The sequence below is a fragment of the Oncorhynchus mykiss genome, chromosome 17 (genome assembly GCF_057628025.1).
Source record: "Oncorhynchus mykiss isolate SJ-2025 chromosome 17, ASM5762802v1, whole genome shotgun sequence".
NCBI lineage: Eukaryota > Metazoa > Chordata > Actinopteri > Salmoniformes > Salmonidae > Oncorhynchus > Oncorhynchus mykiss.
Genome location: NC_143038.1, coordinates 30,250,358 through 30,273,788, shown reverse-complemented (window position 1 = coordinate 30,273,788; position 23,431 = coordinate 30,250,358). Strand labels below are relative to the sequence as shown.

Sequence of the window (23,431 nt, the reverse complement as noted above, 5' to 3'; positions counted from 1 at the left end):
TAACCGAAAGGTTGCTGGATCGAATCCCCGAGCTGACAAGGTAAAAATTAGTCGTTCTGCGCCTGAACAAGACAGCAAACCCACTGTTCACCGGTAGGCCGTCATTATAAATAAGAACTTGTTCTTAATTGACTTTTAAATAAAAGTTAAATAAAAAAAAATGGAAGGAGGGTTGATTAGGCTAAGCTAGGCTAGGTTTGCACAAGGCTGAAACGTAAGCTTAATTAAGGGCTAGTTAGCCTAGCGGTTGGTTCGCTATGTGTTTAGCCTGGACAAAGAACACTTGAAATTACCATTAAGGCACAGTATGACGGTCCATAAAGTGGGGACCGGCGCGAGCCAAATCCCCAAACTGGTTAAATGTAGGCTATGCATCTACCAGACAAAGATCCTTTGATTTGTTCATTATGGAAAACGAGCGTACCGTTTGCAGACTTAAGACTTTGGTATAACGAGCAGGAAAGCATCACACAACGACCCCCTACTATCTAACCCTTCTTTACCCCCCTAAAGAAGAACGAGCTCAATACCTCAATAACAGTTACATGGCTTAATAGGAAAGGGGGGTACCTTTCTACCCACTCAAGGAGGCCGTTGAGGCTCCCATATGGGGACCCCCGACCACTCCTCCATTGACCTCGAAGTAAGCCTCCCCCCCAGTAACTCGCTAGTCACCACCCCCCCTGCTAGCATCCAAGTCTTTGAACTCGGGGGGGTACCCAACACAATAGGCTTTGATTTCTCTCTAGCTTTGGTTTGATTATTTTTTTATAATAGGGTTTTTTAAAGTCTTTTAGAACATTTTCCAGCCTGAGGTGTACTGTATTTGACAACATGTACTTGATCAAATTCCTTATTTCGGGAAGGTGCCTTTTATTTCAAATGAACAGTGCTTAATGAGGAAAATAGCAGGTAGGTTAATTGATAGATTTCAAACGATCTTCACTGCTCGTCACTGAAGCGTTTCCTGACTACCCGGCTTTGGACCAACGTTTGTACAAGGGGATGTAAGCGCAATTGCGTATCGCGCCTGAGTGCACTTGCCCCAAATGTCACGGTCAGGTGGGTACAAAGTATTTTGGACCTTGACAAATGGGAAAGTCTTGTTCATATTGTCACACCCTCAAAAAGTATCTACCTCTTTTTGGCTCCGTCTACCTCCACCTCCTGTTCCAAACCGCTTCTCTCCGCGCATCTCTGGAAGACCGAGTACGATACGGTTTCCTGCGGCGTCTCTATACCGAATTAGACTGTAAGGACGCTCAATCACACAATAGATGACCCAGTCACTACCTGAACCAAATTAACCACAGGGGGAAAAAAGGTGCTTAGAGGTCTTCATTCTTCGCTATAGAGAGACATCAAACCCTACTTTATTGCCAGACTATCCACATTAGTCCTAATAAATCGTAAATGGGAGGGAGATTTTTTTTTAAATATAAAAAAATTAATGGAAATATTGAATTAAGAAGTAATCATGGCCGCGGGTGGTTTTCTATTTCAATTTCTCCACCCTTAACTGAAACAGTGGGATCTCTAATTAGATGAATATTGCTATGCAAATTTATGGAATGTTTTAAAAGCGCGGGACCAAGACATAATCAGTAGAATAAATAAGAGAGGGGGGGGGTATGTTCTTTTTGGGTGCATGGCGGGTATGGGTGGAGTGGGGTAGATACTATATCCATATGTATCCATGTCTTTCAACATTGAGCGAGCATATCCCTTAGCGACAGCGATTCTAATTCCATTATACATGTAAATGTCCATGGTGGAACAGCAAGAAATGATTCAAGAACTGCTTTTGAAGCTCCTTTTGGAGGTTGGGTTGTGTGTGTTTGTTCTGTGGATGAATTGTGTGTTTGCACGTGCATCCGCGTGCCTATAAATACATATAAGCATAAAGCACTGTGTGTCTCCCCCCCATTACAGTAGAACTCATCTCGGGTAAACAACGATCGCGCGGTCTTGAAATGTTGAGAGCGTCTTTCCCTCGAGTCGTGCCCGAGTCATTACGGAAATGACATTACCAGTCTGATCTCATCATCAGACGCCGAGCACAGATGCCCACAGCAAAAAGTGGTCCGGAGGCACGAGTGCCAGCCAAATAGGATTTACTCAGCATCTTTCCTCGTCAACTCGGTATCATTACAACAACAAAAAATGACCACTCCGTAACCAACATCTTGGATTAGATTTACCAAGCAATGGGATTTACTCGGCAATCAGCATCGATCACTGTCGTCTGCATAGACGTGCATCAGCTCTAATACTGTAGACATGATGTCAACTCCATTACGCAAGTCCTTTATCATATTTTGCGGGTTTATTGCGGCTAATATTGCGACTAGAAACAGCGCCAGCGTCGCAGTAGCATTACCAATTAAAGAGGTTTCTTTAGAGGACCTAGCTGGGATCGAACCCACGAGCTTGACATTGTTAATACCACACCCAACTGAACTCATTAGTGGGGTGTGTATGTGTTTTGTGTGTGTGTGTGTGGGGGGGGGGGGGGGGGGGGGTTGGTGCCACGATGGGGCCCTTTTCTCCAAGGAGGCTCGTCTGACTGGCACGGGGGACACTTGACTCGGCTTTGAGAGACCTATGGGTCCCCCTAGCCATCTGCTGCCCTGCGGCTAATACCCCAATCAGGGGAGGGGTGGGGGGGGGGGGGGGTCTAGTCCACCCTAATACCCTAGGATAAGTCTATCTGCCCTGGGGAGAGTCTCCCCCAGAGGTCCTGCCTGGCTGGTTGTGGTTCAGATCTTTACTAAGCTGGTCCCTCCAGAGTCATGGCTAAAGACTGGGTTGGGGAAACAGAGGTTGTTTTTGAAGTAACCCAAACACTAACGACGACACAAAGATTATTTCACTGGGCAGATTTTGATTCGTATTTGAATATGTATTACCCGGGTAATGAGATACTTTTAGGGAAAGGAGGATATCTAGCCTTTTGGTTACCTGCCCAACACTGAATGCATTCAACTGAAATGTGTCTTCCGCATTTAACCCGACCCCCTCTGAATCAGATTGGTGGGGGATAAAATCGGCACCCCGGGGGGGAAGATTAACTGTCTTGCTCAGTGGCAGAATGACCAATTTTTATTTTTACCTCGTCAGCTCGGGGATTCGATCCAGCAAACCTTTTCAGTTACTGGCCCAACGCTCTAACCACTAGGCTACCTGCCGCCCCTATTATAGACATCAGGCGCGCGTTTGGGAACCAATACCAGGGACTGTCAATGGCAAATAATGAATTCTAATGATATTATTATCAGTTACAGTAGGATTACAGCCGTTGAACCTTGTCGTGTATGGAGTTCTCGAATCGTCACTCAGCGGCGGTAACACGAGCCACCTACGTGCACGGAGGTCACAGGCGGTGATGGGGATGTGTGCGTGTGTACGGGCGCCCAGGCTTACAGCGTCCTCTCAATGGGCAGTGTAACACAAGGGGACCAGAGGGGAAAAGAGATAGAAAGAAGAAGGGGGGGGGGGGGGGGGGGGAGAAGAAAAAAGGGAGAATGCAGAGAAAAAGGCCAAACCTGAACGTTAAACACAAAGAACGCACAACAACAACAACAAAACGTTAGAGAACTTACGACGCGTGCACACTGCAGTTGTAGAAGACAAAGTCCACGCCGGCGAACATCTTGCCCGTCTCCTTGGACTTGAGGTAGAGCTTCACCACCCGTTTGTCCCCTGCAGAGACACGCACGTCGCTTAGCAACACACCATTTATGTCATGCATTGGAGACCCTGGAGATTGTAAGCGGGGGTAAAAATAGCTCCAAGAATCACAGGGACCATTAGATTTCATAAGAGCTGATAACAACGCATAATGGCCGATAAGAAATCTGCTTTAGGAACTTAAGTCTAAACGTGTCACTTCTGGGGAATCTAAATATACGGCTCCTTCATCTCAGGGTTTTTGAAGAGGCGTCACAGGCAACAGTGGTGTCATTGTGGCGTGATTACGCTAGAACTGATAACGATGCATAATGCAAGGTAAATGGGACCCACTTCTGAACACTCTTAAGTCACTTTGGAGAGGATAAATATAGAGTTGTATTTGGTGCTTTGGGGAACAATTAGGGGCCAAACGTGGGTAGCGACAGAAAAACCCTGAAAGTATTATCGAGCTATCCAAATAAAGCCATAAAAATGTGCAATTCTGTTCAAGGCAAAATCATCGAGACGAACACCGTAGGGCAATAAAGGGTAGGGCATTGTAATGGCTGGAACGAAAGGAGCGCCAAGGTATTAAACACACTGACAGCGCTCCATTCCTTCCATCTCCCCCATTACTCCCTTCACCAGCCACCACTGACGGACACACGCCAACAGTCTTCCTTTTGGAAACTGCGACATCCTTATCGGAGCCACAGTCTCTTCCTTTGCAGGTTCTGGGAAACCATGGCATCGGCGTACGCCAGAGGCGCCGGGGACCAGGCGGAGTAACTCACCTTTGTCGCGGGTGATGGGGATGACGTCATGGGCCGAGGGGGACAGGCAGTAGATGCGACCCCCCTGGATGCGCCCCTCGGTCTCCACGTAGCCCTCGAAGGAGCAGTTGACCCCCGCAGAGAGGTCGGGGACGTTACGCGCCTCCAGCACCAACTGGCGACAAATCAAAGAAATATTATGGGATACATTATAAAACACAGTTAAAGTGGGGGGGACATATAATATGTCTTCCCCACCCCCCCATGTAATATATACCATATAACGGCCAAAGGTTAATGTGACGACCTGCTGACCTAAATGGGCTCGGTTCCAATACGCTAGCTTAGCACTTTAGCATACAGCTGAGAACGAAGTGTGGGTGCTAGCGTGTTAGCGTAGCTATTGGAACGACACCCCGCAAGACACGCATTATTAACATCAAATCACATGCTATGGGTCACGTGCACATGGTTAGCAGATGTAGCGAAATGCTTGTGCTTCTGGTTCCGACAGTGCAGCAATATCTAACATGTAATCTAACAGTTCCCCAACTACCTAATACACACACACACACACACACATCTAAAAGGGGTGAATGAGAATATATGTACACATAAATATATGACTGGTTTACATGGGGACGTGCAACACGGTGTTTTGTTCCAAAATTCCACACTAGCGTACCATGCATTGACTAAGTGCTAAGTGGTGAGGATGTTTGGGAACGTAGCCTGGGAACACATTGAGGATCAAGGTAAGTGTGGGGAACATGTTAAGGTCTTCGATGAGACAAGCACTTGGCTTATGGGAATATTCCCACACGAGTCCGACACGTAAGACACACACACACCTGCACTTCGGACATGGTGACAGAGATGTTTTTGGGCTGGACGCTGAGCTCCACACACTGACGCTGGTCCGAGGCAAAGCGCTGGGGCTCATCCGCACGCTCACACCCGACCTTACGGGAACACCTGGAGGAGAGGACAGAGTCAGAAATAACACACACGGGTTTATTTGGCGTTCACAGTGGTTGACAGATGACACGCCACGTCCGTATGATCAGACATCTGCAACAAACCAGACCACCGGTGCACTGACATTCCAATTTGCACCACCAGCTATCACACCACCTTCTCCGTCACAAAAACTCGTCTCGGTGGTAAGAGAAAATGCGCTGAACTGACACTTCGGGTGGCTCGGCAATAAAAAGTTAAAAAAAGAAAAGGAGGGGAAAATGCAAAGCGCCTCATCTTAGCCTTGATTTACCAACCGTCCCACTCAGCAGAATCCTGGCTCCCAACCACTCCCCACTGGATCTCTCACACACACACACACACACACACACACACACACACACACACACACACACACACACACACACACACACACACACACACACACACACACACACACACACACACACGTCATGGGGATATTGCTTGCAGACCACATTACTCATTAAACCCTAAAGGAAGATCCCTGGGGAGTTAAACAGGTATTGACCTGCCTTCTCTCAACCCCCTTCTTGAGAGGGGCGAGAATGAGGAGAGAGCAAGTAAGTGTGTCTATCTGTCTGTCTGTCTGTCTGTGTGTGTCTGTGCTAGCGTATAAGCTTTTAGCGCGTCTCTGTTAACCTAACTCTAGCGTTGCTGCGAGGGCCGCTCTCCTACCACGTCGAGTGTCGCACGGCCAACAACGTTTTACTCTATTAAGCTAATGCCGCAGGGCAAAACACAGAACGTAAATACATGCCATTCTGTGGGCTAAAAATAGATTGAGGGATGCCATCGAACGGGAAATGAGTGGCGTGCTCCGTTTCGGTCGAGGGTGGGGAAGGTCAACAGCTTCGTGACTGGAGGTCAGCAGCGTCTCGAGTTGATCTTGATTTGCATTTCCGTCGCCTTTGCTGGCCTCGTTCGCGTCTTCAATTAAAATTAGAATCACCCCCCCCTCATGAAAATGCACACACACACACACACACACACACACACATACACACACACGCGCTCATGCAAAAGGCACGCACGCACACCTGCCGGTCAGATGGAGTGAGGAGTCATTGTTGTTGTTGCGCGGGTGGAAGCATTAATTAAGGGAGCGAACAGCAAGAACTGGTGTTTTGCCAACACTGGAGACACAGTGCTGCGTGAGGACTTCACCTTTCAATGAGCCCAAATTGTACACGTTCAAACACACACAAACCAGCACACACACATCCCATAAACACACACCCTGAAGTCATGTTAGCCAGCAGGAGAAAGAGAGAGAAACACACTGTGACACCAGGTGTATCTTATATAGCTTTTGCGTTTCGTTGTGTTGGGCTTCGAAAGCAACGTCGACAAAACGACTGCGTTTCCCCACTCCGTTTCCGCCGGTTGTTGTACTTCTCGCTTCAAATTGATCGGTCACAGCGAGGTGACTCCTAAAAGCGTGATACTTGTTTTCGACGATGCGTGTTTGATGTGGTTTTCCCCATTGCATTTGCGCCGATGTCAGAGTGGTCAGAGGGGACAGAGTACCAGGCCGTTAGTGACCTGCCGGTCATTTAGCGAGTTGGGTACTACCAGGGGTGCATTAGATGAGATTAACCGCGACTCAACTGGGTCACATGGAATTTTACTGCGGCTGTGGTGACTGCCGGTGTGGCAGTGATACAGTCACCGCAACATTCCTAGTGTTGACAAGGACACCTGGCACTCTCTGCAATGTTGTCTGCTACTAACAGGTCGATTCATTTATCTCCAGATCATATTGACGATGGAAGAGTCTATGGTATTCTGGCAACAACAAAAAACTTTAATGCTAACAGAACTAGCATAAGGCTAACACAGAGCCTGAGTCCCGATACTCACAAATGTTGCCTCAAAAAGCATCGCATCTGCCCATAGGTGAAAGCGACGGAAGGATTTGGGAGGGGAATGTTTTTAACGAAAAGGTGATGGCATCTCCCAAAGAAAGACGGCAATAACAAACATCACCTTATTTTAGGAGATGCCGTCACCTTTTCAATTCTGGGATAATGCTTTACCCAGACGAGCACACGGTTCCAGAGAAGCCTTCGAGTAACGTCGACATACTTAATTTCTATCTTGAGATTTTGTTTTTGTCCTGTCCAATTCACAAAAGCTGAAGGAGATGACTTTGCTTAACCATTGGGATACACTCTATCTCGAGCGTGAACTTACACATTGTGAAGGACACACCAGCCACAGTGGGGGTCTTTGGAGCCCAGACACTGGCCACAGGTGGTGTACTGCTCACAGCTCTCCACTGGTACCCTGCTCACCTACAGAGACAGAGACAGAAAAATAGAGGGGGAAATGAGAGCGAGAGAGAATGCTGTTATCATTCCAAACCAGTTTAAAGAAATTAAGTGCACACCATGCTAGTAGGATGACACACACACACACACACACACACACACACGCGCATGTCTCGGACAGCACCCGGGTGTAAAAGCAAGCGTGCGTGTGCAGGACTGTGTAACAGCGAGCGACAGTATGGGAGTGTGTGCAAATGTGACTGTGCGCATGCGCGTGTGTGTGTGTGTGGAACTACTTCACAGCGATTAGAGGTAACAGCCTGCTGATGCATGTTCCACAGGATCAGCTTGTAAGTTAACCCTCTACTCTAGAGTAGGCTGATGACAGATGTCTAGCAATAGAGGATCCCCCCCCACCCGTGTGTGTGTGTCGGATATGATGGCTGGGTACTCTGTTTCTTCTGCAGGCTCCCCTTAAAATCATGTGGTGGGAAACGGATCCCTCTAAAACGGTAAGTAAGACCACTGAACACCTCCCCCCCAGGGGTCGTCATTGGAGCAGGGTGAGGGGATCACACAGGCATGGAGACACACCTGGGCAATCAGCGACACATCCTCTGTCTCCGTCTCTCAAACACACACACACACACACAGAGAGAGATTCCAGCTGGAGGCGAGCCAAGTGGAGGCTCACTTTACAACAAGGGGAGGGGGAGAAGGGGATGAGGAGAGGGGGATGAGGAGAGGGAGGAAGCTAGAAAAGGGACATATGGTAAAGGGACTTCATCAGGCTGAGGGGTAAGGAGATGTGCCTGGTCAAGTATGTGTGTCAGGAGACGGTCATGGGATGGGGGTTCACATGAACAGTATCTATGTGATCCTGTGTGTGTGTGTGTGTGTGTGTGGGCCCACCATTCCTGTGGAGAGGTGGTGACTTGGTGGGAGCCGTCAGGTAGCCTAGCGTCAGGTAGCCTAGAGTTGGGTCAGTAACCCAAAGGCTGCTAGTTCGATTCCCCGAGCCGACTAGGTGAAAAATCTGCCGACGTGCCTCATGAGCAAGGCACTTAACCTTTATTTAACTTACAGGAGCAATTAGGGTTAATAAATAAAAGCCGCTCTGGTTAAGAGCGTCTGCTAAATGACTGTACATAAGAGAGTCAGATGCCCTCATAGGGCTAAATCCTACTGTTTCCTCTACAACATGTAACATTTACTACCATTGGGTGGGAGCAGCACTGTCAAACCCAAACATGCGCAAGCAAAAACACACTTAAACCACATTAGAGGACAAGTACATTAGAGTTTCTAGTTTGAGAAACAGACGCCTCACAAGTCCTCAACTGGCAGCTTCATTAAATAGTACCCGTTAAATAATACCAGTCTCAACGTCAACGTTGAAGAGGCGACTCTGGTTAGAGCCAGTTTACACTGTTCTGTGAAGGGAGTAGTACACAGCGTTGTACGAGATCTTTAGTTTCTTTGCAATTTCTCGCATGGAATAGCCTTCATTTCTCAGAACAAGAATAGACTGACGAGTTTCAGAAGAAACTGCTTTGTTTCTGGCCATTTTGAGCCTGTAATCGAACCCACAAATGCTGATACTCCAGATACTCAACTAAACTAAATAGGGACAGTTGTATTACTCTATTTAAAATCAGGACAACAGTTTTCAGCTGTGCTAACATAATTGCAAAAGGGTTTTTCTAATGATCAATTAGCCTTTTAAAATGATCAACTTGGATTAGCTAACACAGCAGTGATGGTTGCCGATAATGGGCCTCTGTAGATAATATGCCTATGTAAATATTCCACAGCAACTTCCCAGCTACAATAGTCATTTACAACATTAACAACGTCTACACTGTATTTCTGATCAAATTGATGTCAATTTAAAATGGAAAAAAAAAAAAAAAGTGTGCTTTTCTTTCAAAAACAAGGACATTTCTAAGCGAACGCCACACTTTTGAACGGTAGTGTATACCTGCCGTATATTCTAGCCTGAAGGACAGTTATCTTAGGTTCCCAGAAGCATCCAGTGAGGAGTTGGCCAGCTGCCCGGACGGGACGCAGAGAGAAATGAAGTGGTGCTGAAGAATGTTAGAAAAAGGAAGAGACTTCTCGCAGCGGATAGGCTCTATGATATAAGACCCCTCTCGCATGTGGAATCCTCTGTTTTAACGAGTGGCGAGGAGTGTGTGAGTGTGTGTGCGCGAGAGCGAGTGTGTGTCTGCCTCTGGTAATAAAAGAGCATTCCCGTAGGCTCTTTTACATTCGTCGCGTGAATGACCTCAAACTACCGCCATCTTGCTTTCTTATTTACAATTTGAAACCAAAGCTGGAACTCAATCCCACTTTCCGTCTCCTTCCTTTTGTCATGCTCAACTATTTATAGACGACGACAGATCTCCGGCTATAAAGTTTCCACCCTTGTTCTCCAATCTGTTTTTACAGTACCCGTACATGCCATCACCTTCTGTTAAAACGCAGTGCTAACAGGCTTTGTGATGGCCGCCCGATGGCTCAAAGGCCCCCGTTAAAGCTTTCAATAGACGCGTTAATTTACCATAAAATCAAGGGATTTTTTAAAATAAAAATGGGAGGTAGGGGCCATGGAGGACCCTCCAGAAAAAAAACTGAGGGACGGGGGGACAGACTTTTACCACAGATGGGAGGATCTTCCCCTGGTGTGGATTATCTAGTCCCTCGGGCAGTGTTCTTCGATCATGGATCTTGGGGGGAGTTGCTTTAGCCCAGCATTTACATACCCATTTCCAATCAATCACAGGCTTAAACGCTGAATAGTAGATGAGTTGTGTCAGTGCAGGGTTATAAGAAAATCTTGGGGCTAGACCAGAGGACAGGGGTGGAGGTAGGATGAAAGGGGGGGGGGGTGACTGCAGCACTGAATCAGCTCAGCTTGCCTGTCAGAACTCATCTGTCACGTAGCCAGCTGACTCCCAGCAGGTTATGATGAGATTGAGTAAGGCGCTACAGTTATTCCCTGTCATCAGAGCGTCAGTCTCCACCCCCACACTCTACGCGACTCTCCCTAGCATTAGTGCAGCGCCCCATTTCAATAAACGTCTATCATCCTCCATCAGCCGTGCGGTTTAATCTGTGCTCACATGGAACCCGCGCTGCAGAAATCGATACGGCCCGGGAATGGCAGTGGAAATCAAAACGGACGGGAGGGAATGTATTGTAGGGGAGATAATAAAGGAGTCATGAGCGTGTATTATAGGGGAGATGATAGAGGAGTCATGAGCGTGTATTATAGGGGAGATGATAGAGGAGTCATGAGCGTGTATTATAGGGGAGATGATAGAGGAGTCATGAGCGTGTATTATAGGGGAGAGGATAGAGGAGTCATGAGTGTATATTATAGGGGAGAGGATAGAGGAGTCATGAGCGTGTATTATAGGGGAGATGATAGAGGAGTCATGAGCGTGTATTATAGGGGAGATGATAGAGGAGTCATGAGCGTGTATTATAGGGGAGATGATAGAGGAGTCATGAGCGTGTATTATAGGGGAGATAATAGAGGAGTCATGAGCGTGTATTATAGGGGAGATGATAGAGGAGTCATGAGCGTGTATTATAGGGGAGATGGGGAAATGATAGAGGAGTCATGAGTGTGTATTATAGGGGAGATAGAGGAGTCATGAGCGTGTATTATAGGGGAGGTGATAGAGGAGTCATGAGCGTGTATTATAGGGGAGATGGGGAAATGATAGAGGAGTCATGAGTGTGTATTATAGGGAAGATAGAGGAGTCATGAGCGTGTATTATAGGGGAGATGGGGAAATGATAGAGGAGTCATGAGCGTGTATTATAGGGGAGATGATAGAGGAGTCATGAGCGTGTATTATAGGGGAGATGATAGAGGAGTCATGAGCGTGTATTGTAGGGGAGATGATAGAAGATTCATGAGCGTGTATTATAGGGGAGATGATAGAGGAGTCATGAGCGTGTATTATAGGGGAAGTGACAGAGGAGTCATGAGCGTGTATTGTAGCCTAGTGACTTAGCCCAGCAATAGGGCATAGACTTCCATTGGGAATATATGGGGAATCAGTGCAGCGGTGGTTTGTGTTGCTAAGCTAGCCGGCTGCAGGACTATCTAAACCAGGCTAGCGTCCTTATTGACTGGCTTGTAAGGGCTTAGACGGATCGATGACTGGGGGTCTGTTTGATACGTTGACTGATTGGTGATAAGAAGGGAGACAAACAGTGCTGGGGGGGGGGACACATCATACCCTTTGAAACTGACCTGTGTTCGCTCAATATATATCCATCTGTAGGACAAGGAGAGGAGGCAATGGATACACCTCCCGATGGATGGGCCCATGAAACCAGCATTATCATATTCTCCATGGTGATTGCTATCCTCTTTCCTCTCTCTCTCGTCCTCTCGGCTCGTTTCTCAACCTCTGTGGCCCTTTCAGCTCCCTCCCTTTCTACCACTCGCTCTTTATTCTCTCCATCTGTGCCTTCACCATTCCTCCATTCCTAACATATTCCCCCTCCTCTTCAGCGGTCCCAATGCTGTCACGTCCGACCAAAGACCAACTCTGACCGAGAGCACCCTTCTCCAGTCCAGAGCCCCGGTCTCTTCCCATTACACTACCGCTTAGGGCCCACTTCCTTCAAACCTTCTGTGCACTTCCACTAGCAACACTTGGGCCTTCTATAGAGACTGCTTCTTAAAGTTGCCCGAGTGGCTACACATACTGCAGAGTTGGAGTCCTTGACATGCCCTAGTACTCTATGTACTACCTAGTATGAATTGGAAAGAATGGGGAATTGGAATGAATGGAGATGAATGAGAATGAACGCAAACGACTGTGTGTGGTACAGGATGGACAGAGAGACGTCGTCTTCTTAAACATGCCATTCCTCCCCGAATTTGTATTACATTTTTTTTATTTTATTTACATTTACCTTTATTAAAGCAGGAAAATACCCTTGAGGTTTTTCGAGGGGGACCTGGCAAGAGGTCAGCAGGAAGTAGTCAGTAATTGAGATGTGAACGAACGAGTGAGATCGCTACTGCACTGTACACATTCTCTATATGCTTATCCTAGTAGACAACAACAGCATGGGGCAGCAGGGGAGCCTAGTGGTTGGAGCGTTGGACTAGTAACCGGAAGGTTGCAAGTTCAAATCCCCAGCTGACAAAGTACAAATCTGTCATTCTGCCCCTGAACAGGCAGTTAACCCACTGTTCCTAGGCCGTTATTGAAAATAAGAATTTGTTCTTAACTGACTTGCCTAGTTAAATAAAGGTTTAAAAAAAAAATGTCATCATTTAGATGGGTGCCGATGCATGTTCAGCTCACTCTGTAGAAATTGTCCAAGGCCATGTAGAGTGTGTGGGGGGGGGTGGAGAGAGAGAGAGACAGAGAGAGAAAGATAGCTATCCTCTCATCTCCAATCGCATCAACAGAGGCCCATTCCATTCCAATTCTAAGCTTGTCTAATCAAAATCTTTATCTCCGGTACTCATCCCCCCCTTCATACCCTGGGTCCAACCAAGCCCCAGGTCCAGTCCTACCTTCCCACTAGCCTCCAGATCTGGGTTCAAATACTATTCCAAATCATTTCAATACTTTATCTGTGGTCGATGAGCTTAACTGGCATAATGGAAGCAATACAAATAAAAAAGTATAAAAATGACAAAGCCCACCAACCTGGCACTCCAGGCAGCCTAAAGTAAACAAAACAACAACAACAAAAAGTATCTGAAATATTTCAAATAGAATTTGGACCCAGGTGTGATAGAGAGAGATGGAAGCAGCCAGACAGGCCACGGGCCCTGGTAATTAACTGCTGGAGGAGATACACAGCTCCATGGTAAATTACTCTGTCACTTTTGTAAATTGACTTTTTGAAGACTGAGGCACAACAAGCCTTGCCTCTCTCCCCCGCCTGGCATATCCATTATCAGAGAGAGAGTAAAGAAAGAGAGAGAGGAAAGAGTAAAGAAAGAGAGAAAGAGAGAGAGGAAAGAAAGAAAGAGAGAGTGAGAGTAAAGAAAGAGAGAAAGAGAGAGAGGAAAGAAAGAAAGAGAGAGTGAGAGTAAAGAAAGAAGAGAGAGAGTAAGACAGAAGAAAAGAGTAAAGAAAGAGAGAAAGAGAGAGAAAGAGAGAGTAAGAGAGAGTAAGAGAGAGTAAGAGAGAGTAAGAGAGAGAGTAAGAGAGAGTAAGAGAGAGAGTAATTATTGTATTTATTTTTTTATTATTATTTACTACCATTTTATATTATTATTTGCTATCATTTACAATTTTGTTACAATGTATATTGTATACATTGTTGCTTTGGCAATATTGACACAATGTTTTTCATGCCAATAAAGCAGCTTGAATTTGAATTTGAATTTGAGTAAGAGAGAGTAAGAGAGAGAGTAAGAGAGAGTAAGAGAGAGAGTAAGAGAGAGAGTAAGAGAGAGAGTAAGAGAGAAAGAGAAAGAGAGAGAAAGAGAGAAAGAGAAAAAAAGAAGAGAGTAAAGAAAGAGAAAGAGAGAGAGAAAGAGAGTAAGTGAGAGAGAGAGAGAAAGAAAGGAGTAAATAAAGAGAGAAAGAAAGAAGAGAGTAAAGAAAGAGAGAAAGAAAGAAAGAAAGAGAGAGAAAGAAAGAAAGAAAGAGAGAGAACGAAAGAAAGAAAGAGAGAGCAGAAAGAGAGAGAGAAAGAAAGAGAGAGAGAGAAAGAGAGAGATACAGCCCGGGATCCCGGTTGTGATACAGCCCGGGATCGAACCAGGGTCTGTAGTGATGCATCTAGCACTGAGATGTAGTGCCTTAGACCTCTGTCCAAAAAGACCAAAACCAACAACCCAAACCAACAATGTCAATGGCATGGTTATGTGTGTTACCTTTATGTGGTTCTGAATGGCTTCTCTCCATGCCAATCACATGCCACACCGTCTTTCCATCCAATCACAATTGAGCAGCAAAGCTACAGAATTACCCATACAGACAAGGCATGATTGAGAGGCAACATATCACTTATTTAAAACATAATCTCCCCTATTCCTTTCGTCCATCCCTCTTCCCCTAACGTTATCACATCCCCCCATCGTTCCGACACGCCTCAAAAAACACCAAACTGAAAAGCGAGAGAAAGAGGGGAGTGTTATCTCGTGACAGCCTAACTTCCATTAGGGCCGTGATGGCATCGAGCACCCCTTCTGCTGCTATCTGTAAAGCATTACCACAGAAACAGTGAGCGAGAGTGAGAGAGAGCGCGAGGGAGAGAGCGCGAGGGAGAGAGAGCGAGGGAGAGAGAGCGAGCGAGGGAGAGAGAGCGAGGGAGAGAGAGAGAGCGAGGGAGAGAGAGAGCGCGAGGGAGAGAGAGAGAGCGCGAGGGAGAGAGAGCGCGAGGGAGAGAGCGCGAGGGAGAGAGCGCGAGGGAGAGAGCGCGAGGGAGAGAGCGCGAGGGAGAGAGCGCGAGGGAGAGAGCGCGCGAGGGAGAGAGCGCGCGAGGGAGAGAGCGCGCGAGGGAGAGAGCGCGCGAGGGAGAGAGCGCGCGAGGGAGAGAGCGCGCGAGGGAGAGAGCGCGCGAGGGAGAGAGCGCGCGAGGGAGAGAGCGCGCGAGAGAGAGAGCGCGCGAGGGAGAGAGCGCGCGAGGGAGAGAGCGCGCGAGGGAGAGCGCGCGAGGGAGAGCGCGCGAGGGAGAGCGCGCGAGGGAGAGCGCGCGAGGGAGAGCGCGCGAGGGAGAGCGCGCGAGGGAGAGAGAGCTCTAAGGAGGGAGAGAGAGAGAGAGAGCGAGAGCTCGAAGGAGGGAGAGAGAGAGCGAGAGCTCGAAGGAGGGAGAGAGAGCGAGAGCTCGAAGGAGGGAGAGAGAGAGAGAGCGAGAGCTCGAAGGGGGGAGAGAAAGAGCGGGAAGGCGCGAGGGAGAGAGAGAGCGGGAGCGCGCGAGGGAGAGAGAGAGCGGGAGCGCGCGAGGGAGAGAGAGAGCGGGAGCGCGCGAGGGAGAGAGAGAGCGGGAGCGCGCGAGGGAGAGAGAGAGCGGGAGCGCGCGAGGGAGAGCGGGAGCGCGCGAGGAAGAGAGGGAGCGCGCGAGGGAGCACGAGGGCAGGAGAGCGAGAGAGAGCGAGTGAGGGAGCATGAGTGAGGGAGCAAGAGAGAGAGAGCGCGAGGAAGAAAGAGAGGGAGAGAGCACGAGGGCAGGAGAGCGAGAGGGAGAGAGCACGAGGGCAGGAGAGCGAGAGGGAGAGAGCACGAGGGCAGGAGAGCGAGAGAGAGCGAGGAAGGGAGAGCACGAGAGAGAGCGAGGAAGGGAGAGCAAGAGAGAGAGCGCGAGGGAAAGAGAGAGAGCGCGAGGGAGAGAGAGAGCGCGCGAGGGAGAGAGAGAGCGCGCGAGGGAGAGAGAGAGCGCGCGAGGGAGAGAGAGAGCGCGCGAGGGAGAGAGAGAGCGCGCGAGGGAGAGAGAGAGCGCGCGAGGGAGAGAGAGAGCGCGCGAGGGAGAGAGAGAGCGCGCGAGGGAGAGAGAGAGCGCGCGAGGGAGAGAGAGAGCGCGCGAGGGAGAGAGAGAGCGCGCGAGGGAGAGAGAGAGCGCGCGAGGGAGAGAGAGAGCGCGCGAGGGAGAGAGAGAGCGCGCGAGGGAGAGAGAGAGCGCGCGAGGGAGAGAGAGAGCGCGCGAGGGAGAGAGAGAGCGCGCGAGGGAGAGAGAGAGCGCGCGAGGGAGAGAGAGAGCGCGCGAGGGAGAGAGAGAGCGCGCGAGGGAGAGAGAGCGCGCGAGGGAGAGAGAGCGCGCGAGGGAGAGAGAGCGCGCGAGGGAGAGAGAGCGCGCGAGGGAGAGAGAGCGCGCGAGGGAGAGAGAGCGCGCGAGGGAGAGAGAGCGCGCGAGGGAGAGAGAGCGCGCGAGGGAGAGAGCGCGCGAGGGAGAGAGCGCGCGAGGGAGAGAGAGAGAGCGCGAGGGAGAGAGAGAGAGCGCGAGGGAGAGAGCGAGCGCGCGAGGGAGAGAGAGAGCGCGCGAGGGAGAGAGAGAGCGCGCGAGGGAGAGAGAGAGCGCGCGAGGGAGAGAGAGAGCGCGCGAGGGAGAGAGAGAGCGCGCGAGGGAGAGAGAGAGCGCGCGAGGGAGAGAGAGAGCGCGCGAGGGAGAGAGAGAGCGCGCGAGGGAGAGAGAGAGCGCGCGAGGGAGAGAGAGAGCGCGCGAGGGAGAGAGCGCGCGAGGGAGAGAGCGCGCGAGGGAGAGAGCGCGCGAGGGAGAGAGAGAGAGCGCGCGAGGGAGAGAGCGCGCGAGGGAGAGAGAGAGAGCGCGCGAGGGAGAGAGAGAGAGCGCGCGAGGGAGAGAGAGAGCGCGAGGGAGCACGAGGGCAGGAGAGTGAGGGAGCACGAGTGAGGGAGCAAGAGAGAGAGAGCAAGAGAGAGAGCGCGGGAGCACGAGTGAGGAAGCAAGAGAGAGAGCGCGAGGGAGAGAGAGAGAGCGCGAGGGAGAAAGAGAGGGAGAGAGCACGAGGGCAGGAGAGCGAGAGAGAGCGAGGAAGGGAGAGCGAGAGAGCGAGGAAGGGAGAGCACGAGAGAGAGCGAGGAAGGGAGAGCACGAGTGAGGGAGCAAGAGAGGGAGCGTGGAGGGAGAGAGAGAGCGCGAGGGAGAGAGAGAGAGAGCGCGAGGGAGAGAGAGAGAGAGCGCGAGGAAGAGAGAGAGAGAGCGCGAGGGAGAGAGAGAGAGAGCGCGAGGGAGAGAGAGAGAGCACGAGGGAGAGAGAGAGAGAGCGCGAGGGAGAGAGAGAGAGAGCGCGAGGGAGAGAGAGAGAGCGCGAGGGAGAGAGAGAGAGCGCGAGGGAGAGAGAGAGCGCGAGGGAGGGAGAGAGAGAGCGCGAGGGAGGGAAAGACTGGAGATGGGAAACACAGAGAGAAAAACAGAAAGCGATAGCTGAGCACGATCTCCCAGATCAAGACACATGAAAACCTATTCCTAGCCGGCAAATGATCCCACCTGACTATATCTCCTGCCGCAGGTGCCACATTCAAAGGGGATTGCCATCGTTCAAACACTCTTTTCTTTCGAGAGCGAGGGAAGGAGGGGGAAATGGGGGAAAGGAGGGTGAGAAAGCTCTACTCTATTCCCGGAAGGATGACCTGAGGATTATATCCCATTAACACCTTCTGATGAAGGGAGAGCTAGGAGGACAGAAAGGGAGAGCTAGGGGGAGAGAGAAAGAGAGAGCTAGGGGGAGAGAGAGAAAGAGAGAGCTAGGGGGAGAGAGAACGAGAGCTAGGGGAGAGAGAAAGAGAGCTAGGGGGAGAGAGAAAGAGAGCTAGGGGGAGAGAGAAAGAGAGCTAGGGGGAGAGAGAGCTAGGGGGAAAGAGAAAGAGAGCTAGGGGAGAGAGAAAGAGAGCGCTAGGGAGAGAGAGAGCTAGGGGGAGAGAGAAAGAGAGCTGGGGGAGAGAGAAAGAGAGAGCTAGGGGGAGAGAGAAAGAGAGCTGGGGGAGAGAGAAAGAGAGCTGGGGGAGAGAGAAAGAGAGCGCTAGGGGGAGAGAGAGCTAGGGGGAGAGAGAAAGAGAGCTAGGGGAGAGAGAAAGAGAGAGCTAGAGGGAGAAAGAAAAAGAGAGAAAGAGAGCTAGGGGGAGAGAGAGATAGAGCTAGGGGGAGAGAGACAGAGACCTAGGGGAGAGAGAAAGAGAGAGCTAAGGGGGAGAGAACGAGAGAGAAAGAAGAGAGAGAAAGAGCTAGGGGAGAGAGGAAAAGAGAAAGAGCTAGGGGGAGAGAAAGAGAGCTGGGGGAGAGAGAAAGAGAGTATGAGAGCTAGGGGAGAGGGGAAGAGAGAGAAAGAGAGAAATAGAGCTAGGGGAGAGATGAAGAGGGAGAAAGAGCTAGGGGGAGAGAGGAAGAGAGAGAAAAAGCTAGGGGGAGAGAAAGAGAGCTAGGGGAGAAAGAGAGAAAGAAAGAAAGAAAGAAAGAAGGAAAGAGAGAAGGAAAGAGGTAGGGGAGAAAGAGAGAAGGAAAGAGAGAAGGAAAGAGGTAGGGGAGAGAGAGAGAAAGAGAGCTAGGGGGGAGAGAAAGGGACAAAGCGAGAGAAAGATAGCTAGGGGAGAGAGAGAAAGAGAAAGCATGAGAAATAGAGCTAGGGGGAGAGAGAAAGAGGGAGAAAGAGAAAGAGCTAGGGGGAGAGAGAAAGAGAGAGAAAGGGAGAGAAAGAGAGGAAGAGAGAGAAGAGAGGGAGAGAGAGAAATAGAGCTAGGGGTAGAGAGGAAGAGAGAGAAAGAGAGCTGGGGGAGAGACGAAAAGAGAGAAAGAGAGCTTGGGGGAGAGAGGAAAAGAGAAAGAGAGCTAGGGGAGAGAAAGAGAGCTAGGGGAGAGAGGAAGAGAGAGAAAGAGAGAGAAAGAGAGTAAGAGAGAGAAAGAGAGTAAGAGACAGAAAGAGAGATAGGGGGAGAGAGGAAAAGAGAGGGAAAGAGCTAGGGGGAGAGAGAAAAGAGAGCTAGGGTGAGAGGAAGAGAGAAAGAGAGCTAGGGGAGAGAGAAAGAGCTAGGGGGAGAGAAAGAGAGCTAGGGGAGAGAGAAAGAGAGCTAGGGGAGAGAGAAAGAGAGCTAGGGGAGAGAGAAAGAGAGAAAGAAAGAGAGAAGGAAAGAGGTAGGGGAGAGAGAGAGAAAGAGAGCTAGGGGGGAGAGAAAGGGACAAAGCGAGAGAAAGATAGCTAGGGGAGAGAGAGAAAGAGAAAGCATGAGAAACAGAGCTAGAGGGAGAGAGAAAGAGAGGGAAAGAGCTAGGGGGAGAGAGAAAGAGAGGGAAAGAGCTAGGGGGAGAGGAAGAGAGAAAGAGAGAGCTAGGGGAGAGAGAAAGAGAGAGAGAAAGAGAGCTAGGGGAGAGAGAAAGAGAGAGGAAGAAAGAGAAAGAGAGCAAGGGGGAGAGAGGAAGAGAGAGAGCTGGGGGAGAGGGGAAGAGAGAGGAAGAGCGAGAGAGAAAGAGAACTAGGGGAGAGAGGAAGAGAGAGAAAGAGCGAGAGAGAGAAAGAGAGCTAGGGGAGAGAGGAAGAGAGCGAAAGAAAAATAGAGCTGGGGGAGAGAGGAAGCGAGAGAAAGAAAAATAGAGCGAGAGAGAAAGAGAGAAATAGCTAGGGGAGAGAAAAAGAGAGAGAAAGAGAGTATGAGAGCTAGGGGGAGAGAAAGAGAGAGAATGAGAGTATGAGAGCTAGGGGGAGAGGGGAAGAGAGCTAGGGGAGAGAGAAAGAGAGAGGAAGAAAGAGAAAGAGAGAAAGAGAGCAAGGGGGAGAGAGGAAGAGAGAGAGAGCTGGGGGAGAGGGGAAGAGAGAGGAAGAGCGAGAGAGAGAAAGAGAGCTAGGGGAGAGAGGAAGCGAGAGAAAGAGCTAGGGGGAGAGAAAGAGAGCTAGGGGAGAGAGAAAGAGAGCTAGGAGAGAACGAGAGAAAGAAAGAGAGAAGGAAAGAGGTAGGGGAGAGAGAGAAAGAGAGCTAGGGGGGAGAGAAAGGGACAAAGCGAGAGAAAGATAGCTAGGTGAGAGAGAGAAAGAGAAAGCATGAGAAACAGAGCTAGAGGGAGAGAGAAAGAGAGGGAAAGAGCTAGGGGGAGAGAGAAAGAGAGCCAGGGAGAGAGGAAGAGAGAGAGAGAGCTAGGGGAGAGAGAAAGAGAGAAAGAGAGCTAGGGGAGAAAGAAAGAGAGGAAGAAAGAGAAAGAGAGAAAGAGAGCAAGGGGGAGAGAGGAAGAGAGAGAGAGAGCTGGGGGAGAGGGAAAGAGAGAGAAAGAGCGAGAGAGAGAAAGAGAACTAGGGGAGAGAGGAAGAGAGAGAAAGAGCGAGAGAGAGAAAGAGAGCTAGGGGGAGAGAGGAAGAGAGAGAAAGAGCTAGGGGGAGAGAGGAAGAGAGAGAAAGAGCTAGGGGGAGAGAGAAAGAGAGAAAGAGCTAGGGGGAGAGAAAAAGAGAGAGAAATAGAGTATGAGAGCTAGGGGGAGAGAGAGAGAATGAGAGTATGAGAGCTAGGGGGAGAGGGGAAGAGAGCTAGGGGAGAGAGAAAGAGAGAGGAAGAAAGAGAAAGAGAGAAAGAGAGCAAGGGGGAGAGAGGAAGAGAGTGAGAGAGCTGGGGGAGAGGGGAAGAGAGAGGAAGAGCGAGAGAGAAAGAGAACTAGGGGAGAGAGGAAGAGAGAGAAAGAGCGAGAGAGAGAAAGAGCGAGAGAGAGAAAGAGAGCTAGGGGAGAGAGGAAGAGAGAGAAAGAGCTAGGGGAGAGGGAAAGAGAGAGAAAGAGCGAGAGAGAAAGAGAACTAGGGGAGAGAGGAAGAGAGAGAAAGAGCGAGAGAGAGAAAGAGAGCTAGGGGAGAGAGGAAGAGAGCGAAAGAAAAATAGAGCTAGGGGGAGAGAGAAAGAGAGCGAAAGAAAAATAGAGCTAGGGAGAGAGGAAGAGAGAGAAAGAGCTAGGGGGAGAGAGGAAGAGAGAGAAAGAGCTAGGGGGAGAGAGAAAGAGAGAAAGAGCTAGGGGAGAGAAAAAGAGAGAGAAAGAGTATGAGAGCTAGGGGGAGAGGGGAAGAGAGGGAAAGAGCTTGGGGGAGAGAGGAAAATAGAAAGAGAGCTAGGGGGAGAGAAAGAGAGCTAGGGTGAGAGAGAAAAAGAAAGAGAAAGAAAGAGAAGGTAAGAGAGCTGGTGGAGAGAGGAAGAGAGAAAGAGCTAGGGGAGAGAGGAAGAGAGAGAAAGAGAGCTAGGGGGAGAGAGGAAGAGAGAATGAGCTAGGGGGAGAGAGGAAGAGAGAAAAAGATCTAAGGGGAGAGAGGAAGAGAGAAAGAGTGCTGGGAGGAGAGAGGAAAAGAGAAAGAGAGCTAGGGGGAGAGAAAGAGAGCTAGGGGAGAAAGAGAGAGAGAAAGAGAGGAAGAGAGAGCTAGGGGGAGAGAGGAAGAAAGAAGGAGAGAGCTAGGCGGGGAGAGGAGGAGAGAGCTAGGGGAGAGAGGAAGAGAGGAGGAGAGAGGAAGAGAGGAGGAGATAGGAAGAGAAGAGGAGAGAGCTAGGGGAGAGAGAGAAAGAGCTAAGACGAGAGAGGAAGAGAGAGAGAGAGAAAGAGAGAAAGAGAGAGCATGGGGGAGAGAGGAAGAGAGAGAAAGAGATCATGGGAGAGAGAGAGAGAGAGAGAGAGAGAGAGAGAGAGAGAGAGAGAGAAAGAGAGCTAGGGTAGAGAGGAAGAGAGCTAGGGGAAAGAGGAAGAGAGCTAAGGGAGAGAGAGAGAGGGAGAGAAAGAGCTAGGAGAGAGAGAGAAAGAGCTAGGAGAGAGAGAGAGAAAGAGGAGAGAGAGAAAGAGAGTATGAGAGAAAGAGAGAGCATGGGGGAGAGAGGAAGAGAGAGAAAGAGAAAGCATGGGGGAGAGAGGAAGAGAGAAAGAGATCATGGGGAGAGAGGGAGAGAGAGAGAGATAATGGGAGAGAGAGAGCGAGAGAGAAAGAGAGCTAGGGTAGAGAGGAAGAGAGCGAAAGAGAGTATGAGAGCTAGGGGAGAGAGAAAGAGAGCTAGGGGAAAGAGGAAGAGAGAGCTAGAAGAGAGAGAAGGAGAGAGAGAAAGAGCTAGGAGAGAGAGAGAGAGAGAGAGAGAGAGAGAGAGAGAGAGAGAGAGAGAGAGAGAGAGAGAGAGAAGAGAGAAAGAGAGTATGAGAGCTAGGGGAGAGGGGAAGAGAGCGAAAGAGAGAAAGAGAGCTAGGGGAAAGAGGAAGAGAGAGCTACGGGATAGAGAGAGGGAGAGAGAGAAAGAGCTGGGAGAGAGAGAGGAGAGAGAGAAAGAGCTAGGGTAGAGGGGAAGAGAGCGAAAGAGAGAAAGAGAGCTAGGGGAAAGAGGAAGAGAGAGCTAGGGGAGAGAGAGAGGGAGAGAGAAAGAGCTAGGAGAGAGAGAAAGAGCTAGGAGAGAGAGAGAGAGAGAGAGAGAGAGAGAGAGAGAGAGAAAGAGGAGAGAGAGAAAGAGAGTATGAGAGAAAGAGAGCGCATGGGGGAGAGAGGAAGAGAGAGAAAGAGAAAGCATGGGGGAGAGCGGAAGAGAGAAAGAGATCATGGGGAGAGAGGGAGAGAGAGAGAGAGATAATGGGAGAGAGAGAGAGAGAGAGATAATGGGAGAGAGAGAGCGAGAGAGAGTATGAGAGCTAGGGGAGAGAGAAAGAGAGCCAGGGGAGAGAGAAAGAGAGCTAGGGGAAAGAGGAAGAGAGAGCTAGGAGAGAGAGAGGGAGAGAGAGAAAGAGCTAGGAGAGAGAGAGAGAGAGAGAGAGAGAGAGAGAGAGAGAGAGAAAGAGAGTATGAGAGCTAGGGGAGAGGGGAAGAGAGCGAAAGAGAGATAGGGGAAAGAAGAAGAGAGAGCTAGGGATAGAGAGAGAGGGAGAGAGAGAAAGAGCTAGGAGAGAGAGGAGAGAGAGAAAGAGCTAGGAGAAAGAGGAGAGAGAGAAAGAGCTAGGGTAGAGAGGAAGAGAGCGAAAGAGAGTATGAGAGCTAGGGGAGAGAGAAAGAGAGCTAGGGGAGAGAGGAAGAGAGAGCTAGGAGAGAGAGAGGGAGAGAGAGAAAGAGCTAGGAGAGAGAGAGAGAGAGAGAGAGAGAGAGAGAGAGAGAAAGAGCTAGGGTAGAGAGGAAGAGAGCGAAAGAGAGTATGAGAGCTAGGGGAGAGGGGAAGAGAGCGAAAGAGAGAAAGAGAGCTAGGGGACAGAGGAAGAGAGAGCTAGGGGAGAGAGAGAGAGGGAGAGAGAAAGAGCTAGGAGAGAGAGAAAGAGCTAGGCGAGAGAGAAAGAGCTAGGAGAGCTAAGAGAGAG

The 23,431-nt window shown here is 49.8% G+C and overlaps 1 protein-coding gene across 4 annotated transcripts in view; it reads right to left on the bottom strand.

Moving 5' to 3' along the window:
• LOC110493976 (plexin-A1) overlaps positions 1-23,431 on the bottom strand; it is a 275,275-nt gene that overhangs the window by 123,110 nt on the left and 128,734 nt on the right. For all 4 annotated transcript variants that reach the window (XM_090205191.1, XM_090205193.1, XM_090205192.1 and 1 more), the window contains exons 5-8: positions 7,638-7,738; positions 5,297-5,420; positions 4,467-4,620; positions 3,603-3,702 (exon numbers count right to left, since the gene is read on the bottom strand). In XM_090205191.1, coding sequence (XP_090061317.1) covers positions 3,603-3,702; positions 4,467-4,620; positions 5,297-5,420; positions 7,638-7,738 — 479 coding nt within the window. The remainder of the gene's footprint in view (positions 1-3,602; positions 3,703-4,466; positions 4,621-5,296; positions 5,421-7,637; positions 7,739-23,431) is intronic.